Source organism: Grammomys surdaster, unplaced genomic scaffold (assembly GCF_004785775.1).
Source record: "Grammomys surdaster isolate TR1022 unplaced genomic scaffold, NIH_TR_1.0 121798, whole genome shotgun sequence".
Classification (NCBI taxonomy): Eukaryota; Metazoa; Chordata; class Mammalia; order Rodentia; family Muridae; genus Grammomys; species Grammomys surdaster.
Genome location: NW_021617500.1, coordinates 44,029 through 50,156, shown reverse-complemented (window position 1 = coordinate 50,156; position 6,128 = coordinate 44,029). Strand labels below are relative to the sequence as shown.

At 37.0% G+C, this 6,128-nt stretch overlaps 1 gene segment (V, D, J or C); it reads right to left on the bottom strand.

Moving 5' to 3' along the window:
• Positions 1-4,558: 4,558 nt before the first annotated feature.
• LOC114636077 lies at positions 4,559-5,016 on the bottom strand. The segment is given in 2 exon segments: positions 4,559-4,887; positions 4,971-5,016. Coding segments are annotated over 2 exon segments (375 nt in total).
• Positions 5,017-6,128: the final 1,112 nt, after the last annotated feature.

Below are 6,128 nucleotides of genomic sequence, written 5' to 3'. Positions count from 1 at the left end.
GACAGAAACTTAAGGAGGGGCAGTCTGGATACCATAACACCTGGGTATCCATCCCATGTGTAGTTACCAAAGGTAGACGCTGATGTGGATACCAGGAAGTACACGCTGACAGGAGCCCCCTATAGCTGTCTCTTTAGAGGTCTGCAAGAGTCTGACATATTCAGAGGCAGATGGTCACAGCTACCCATTGAACTGATCAAGGGGTTCCCAATGGAGGAGTTAAAGTTAAGACTGAAGGAGCTGAAAGGGTTTGCAGCCCCATGGGGAAAACAACAATATCAACCAACCAGAGCTCCCAGAGTCTAAACCACCAGCCTGGGAGCAAATAGGGTGAGACCAAAGTTCAAGTGGTATATGTAAGGGAGGATGGCCCTGTCGGGCATAGGTGGGAGAGGAGATCCTTGGTCCCATGAAGGCTGGATGCCAAATATGGGTGAATTCGAAGGTGGGACAGTGGCAGTGGTGGGTAGGTAGGAGCACATCATTATAGAAGCAGGAAGCGGGGGGATGGGATAGGAGGTTCCTGGGCATGAGGAGGGTGGAAATGGGGTAAAGGGATAACATCTGACATGTAAATAAAATATCCAATAATAAGAAAAAAACTTTTATGATGCACAGGAAACGAATGATTTTTTAAAAAAATGAAATGCAGACCAGACAATACAAAATGCTCAGTGTCTCCTTTTCTTCATTACCTGAACTGAGGGCTTACATGAAACTGGAGATCATCATGGAACCAAGTTACCAACATTTGTCCAGAAGAGGTGCATAGGCTCAGCCCTGTGAATGGGATATCAAGAACTGTGCTCACAAATCAAAATCAGATTTTCCAGCCAAAGAAACCCTTCTGTCAGTGGAAGAATTTACAGATACATTTACATATGCTGTTGATGGTAACGGTTATAAGAGACTGACACTGCATGTTTGAAACTTTATAGCATTCTTTATATGGATATACAATTGATGCTTCAATAAAGTTCATAGGTTATGAATAAAATATGTATGTGTAATATTAATTAACAAAGAATTCTTACTTGTAATGGTAATTTTAATATAAATGTGTGCTCCAGAGTGGCGGTAAAAGTATGCACTCATACCACCAACTTTGAGCATATTGTCACCAGCATTTGCTGTCGTTGTAGTTTTGATCTTAGCCATTCTAACATCAATAAGAAGAAATATCAGACTCATTTTGATTTGCATTTCATTGTTGGGTAAGGATGTTGAACATTGCCTTAAGTGCTTCTTTGTCATTAGTGAATTCTTTGTTAAAAATTCTGTTTAGACCTCAAAACCATTTTACATTGGATTATTTGGTTTGTTGACATTTAGTTTGATGTATGTTTGAGTATGCATTTTGTATGTCATCCTTATGTCAAATGAGGAGTTGGGGAGAATCTTTTACCATGCTCTAAGCTACTGTCTTGACCTATAGATGGTATACTTTGCCTTCCAGAACATTCTCAATTTCATTAAGTTCAATTTATTGATTGTGGCTTTTAGTATCTGTCCTATTGGTGTTATCATAGGGATGTTGTCTACTATTCCCATGAATTCTAAGATATTTCCCATATTCTTTTCTTTAGCCTCAAGATATCCAGATTCATGTTGAGGTCTGTGATCCAGACAATCTTGAGTATTGTTCTTGGGAACAGATGTGAATCTATTTGCATTGTTCTATGTATAAACATTTGGTTAGACCAGCACAGTTTGTTGATGCTTTTGTTCTTCCATTGTGTATTTCTGACTTTTTTTTAATCAAAAACTAGGTGTCCTTAAATATATGTATTTGTGTCTGGATTTTTGTTTGATTCTGTTTATTAACCTCTCTTGTTTAATTCTATTACACTGATGTTTTTATTACTATAGCTTTGTAGGACACTTTTAAAGAAGGGAGGCTGATACCTCCAGATGTTCCCTTCTTGCACAGGACAGTTTTAGCTGTCCAGCATTTTAAAGATTTTCTATATGAGTTTGAGTATTATCTTGTCAGTTTCTACATAGAACTGTATTGAAAGTTTGATGTGTGTTACATTGACTCTGTCGATTGCTTTTTGGAGGATATTGATTTTACTATGTTAACCCTGCCAATCCAGGATCATGGCAGATATTTCTATATTTTGATGTCTTTTTAATTTTTTGGTTGAAGTCTTGAAGTTGTGTCATACAGTTCTTTCACTTGCTTGTCTAGAGTTAAAAGAAAGTTCTAATTTTCTGATTGATGGGTTTTTTCGACAATAAGGTAGCCTGTCTTCATGACGACTGAGAGGATATTAAAATTTTGTCATTCATGTCTCTGTAGCATTTCCAGAAGTATAACATAAATTTTATGAACTAACACAAGTAATTTACCTCAGATTTTGTGTCTCTACAGACAAGGCATAACTAACCTAGGAGATGGTTTATTAATTTTCTAGGGAGTAACTAAGAAAACTACATACTTCATAGAGTGAAGAAACACAGCACTCTGCATTGTCCCTCAGATTATACACGACTACTTTATTTTGATGTTTTTCTTTCACTGACACATGGCAACAAATATTTATCAATATTATTGGTGACATTGACATAAAGATTCTAGAGAGCATAAGAGCCTTTTATTCACAGAGAATCACTAAGAGAAGAAGAAATTTTAGTCACACAGGTATGTCTCCTAAAAGAAGGAGATAAAAATCAAACAACTGCACTTCATTCAGAAAGCTGAGAGTGAAGGTTCTTAATAACCTCTTGATCTTTTTGCTATCTGTAGGGACAGAACTCACCCTAATTACCCAGAATGATTATCCCAACTCTTCTATGATTAGACTATTAGCCATCCTTAGGGAAGGTGTCACAGATATTTAAGGCCTCCTGATCTGTATGTTATTTGTCAGAGAGCACACAAGGCTCTAAATTTTAGCAAAAGAACCCACTTTCATGGTTACAAGAACTTCATAAAATAGGGTCTTTACAGAAACTTTAAGTTTTATTGTTCAATGGGATTTGGAATGATATGGAACAGATTGTTGCCTAGAGATGCTTTTCCAACTTCAATTGTGTTGAAATATACCTATCATAAACTGCCTAGCATAGACTCCTCAATGTCTGATCCAGGTTGAAAAAGTCATTTTTGTACTATGTTCACATTCTTATTTCTTCCCATGCTTTGTTTACCACTAGGACACCTGCAGGGACGCCCTCAAGAAATAAAAGATATTCTAATAGAACTGCTTTGAGCACTTAGAGATAAATATCAGAAAAGTTCATTCATAAAAATACACACAGAGAGAGAGAGAGAGAGAGAGAGAGAGAGAGAGAGTGAGAGGCTAAAACCCAGATATTTTACTAATGTATTTCACTACAACTTAGAATTATGTATTTCACATATGCTTTACCCTTACATCTTTTCAGACCTGCCTTCTGATATACTGTGAACAATTTAAAAGGAAATGAGACCTAAAAAAATGGGCACTTGTGCATACGGGATATTTACACAACAAACATTGTATCAGAATTATTTATTAATTTTTAAAGTTCTTTTTCCTATTTTTTTAAAATACATTTCTTCCTTCAATATATTCTGAATACTGACTTCCCCTCCTTGACACCTCCCCAATTTTCTCCCAGCTTGATTGTGTTTCTTTATCTAATTAGAAAAAAAAAAAAACAGAAGCTATACATAATGAAAAAGGAAAACAAAGTGAAATGAAGGAAAAGCAAACAAACGGGAATATGACAATACAAATAGAAGGAAAGTCACCAGAAACAAAGCACAAGAAACACATGCGGATGCAGAGACACATGTAGAAAATACTCTATAGAACAAAGAAGGGCAAAAGGTACTCATTGCACTATGAGAATTAATGCTGTATCAATATAGGCCCACGTTCTAAAAAGGCTAGTGAGTGTAGGGATGATTACTGAGACAGGGAAGGAAGTAAATATGAGATCAAACATTTATGTATAACCTGAGAACCTACCTCAGTTAACAAGTACATACCTTCTTTTAGTAAATGAAATTCATGAAAAGTGACTTAATAATATTTCCACCAACCTACAGGAATTATATTTTCATGACTTTGCATTCTCATATAAATATTATTCACATCTTATGAGACCGGAACTTCTGTTGGAACACAGCCAGATTTAACAACACACCTGAGATCACTTATTACTTAAGATTGTGAAGGAGTTTTTGCACAGATGTTGGTGATTTGTTATTTATAGGTCAAATTCATATTATGCTTTATTCCTCACATTTTCAACAGTTCTGGTCTCTGAAGATCCAGTGATATTTTTATTATGCATCATCACACTGTTCCATTTTATTACTTTGTTGAGTAAGAAACATGTCAATGGAGATGGTCACTGGTGAAGAGATTGACAAGTTATGGAGAACTGTAGGTTTATCCTAAACCAACATCACTTTATTCATAGATGTTCTTTTACAAAGTTGACAAAGGAACAATAGGACTGTGAGGATGAGGCCATTAGTGGACATTCAAAATTATGATTTCTGAGCAAGTCTGTCATCTCAGTCTCAGGGCAGCTTTCTGCTCCTCCAGGGTTTTTGACACACTCAGGATGTGGTTATAACATCTTGTCTTGCACAGTAATAGACTGCAGAGTCTTCAGATGACAGGCTGCTGAGCTGCATGTAGGCTGTGTTGGAGGATTTGTCTGCAGTCAAGGTGGCCTTGCCTTTGAATTTATTATTGCAGTAAGTATCACCATCTCCAGGATAAATCCGTCCAATCCACTCCAGTCCCTGTTCAGGACTCTGCTTTACCCAGTTCATCCAGTAGCTGGTGAAGTCATAGCCAGAAGTCTTGCAGGACAACTTCACTGAAGTCCCAGGCTTCACTAGCTCAGCTCCAGACTGCTGCAGCTGAACCTGGGAGTGGACACCTGTGGAAAGAAAGGCAGAGTGGATTCCATTGTCACCTTACATCCTGTCTCCACCTCAGATTTGGAACTGGTACACACCTTACCTACAGTTACTGACAGGAGAAAGAGAAACACACAACTCCAGCCCATGGTTAGACTCAGCGTGTCCAGGAAGAGGACACTGATCATATTTTGTTTTCAGGACATCCCTCTATTTACTACCATAGACTCGGGTAATTTGCATATTCATGAGTAGCCAATTTTTTATATAAGAACCTAGTCCAGCTGGCTAAGAACTGGAGGGAAGAACTGAAAAGAGACATGGGTCAGGACCTGAAGATGCTCAGGTCCAAGTCTTAATTCTCTCTGAGGAAATGCATTCCATACACTATTCCCTGAGCTCTGAGCAGATGCGGTGGATGTAATTTCAGGGACTAAGCTCTCAAAGGATTTCTGTCCTGAGTCTGTTGCTCCTCTTTGACACAGTGTCATCAGATTGTCCAGTGATCAGATTGTTGTTATGATGATGATTAAAACGATGGAAAATTCCAAAAATTTTTGAAAAATTTCTACCTACTTTCAGATATATGAAATTAATATTTGCCTATCCAACATCTTCTATACTTCAAAACTCACTACAATGACTAAAAGTAATGTCCTGTCTATATACACATAGAGTCATCACTAGTAAATACTGAGTCTCCTGAAATATTTCCCCCCAAAAGTGAATATATTTTGTCCGTCATTCATCAAATGTTAAAGTCTTTCTCCTTGAAATTGGCATTCAAGGTCTCCTCCACATCTATGTTGTAATGTTTTTTAATATGTCATATTATTTTTTGGTGAGAAAGGGGTACATATGCAGAAAAGTTCATGTATTAGTATCAGAGGATGACTTACATAATTCAATTCAAAGAGACTGGCCTAATGTTGCCAAGCTTACCAGGAAACAGACATCTTTACCTGCTAAGCCATTTTGAGGTCTCCAATGTTGTAATTTTTTACTGATTTGATTTGTGTGTTTGTTATGCTGCTAAATATAGCTACTGAGAGTTCATGTGTGCAATATTAACAGAGAAACCCTACAGATAGAATTTTATGTCATTCAACCAAATTCTCTGTATCTTACATCCTTTCTTTTCCCTGTTTTATAATTGTCTTTGATTTTTGGGTGAGAGGTTGTTATCATCCACTCATCTGTGACTGATTATTCTGTCAATCATTCTCAGTAATTTGACCACTCATAAATGTCTGCCTCAGGC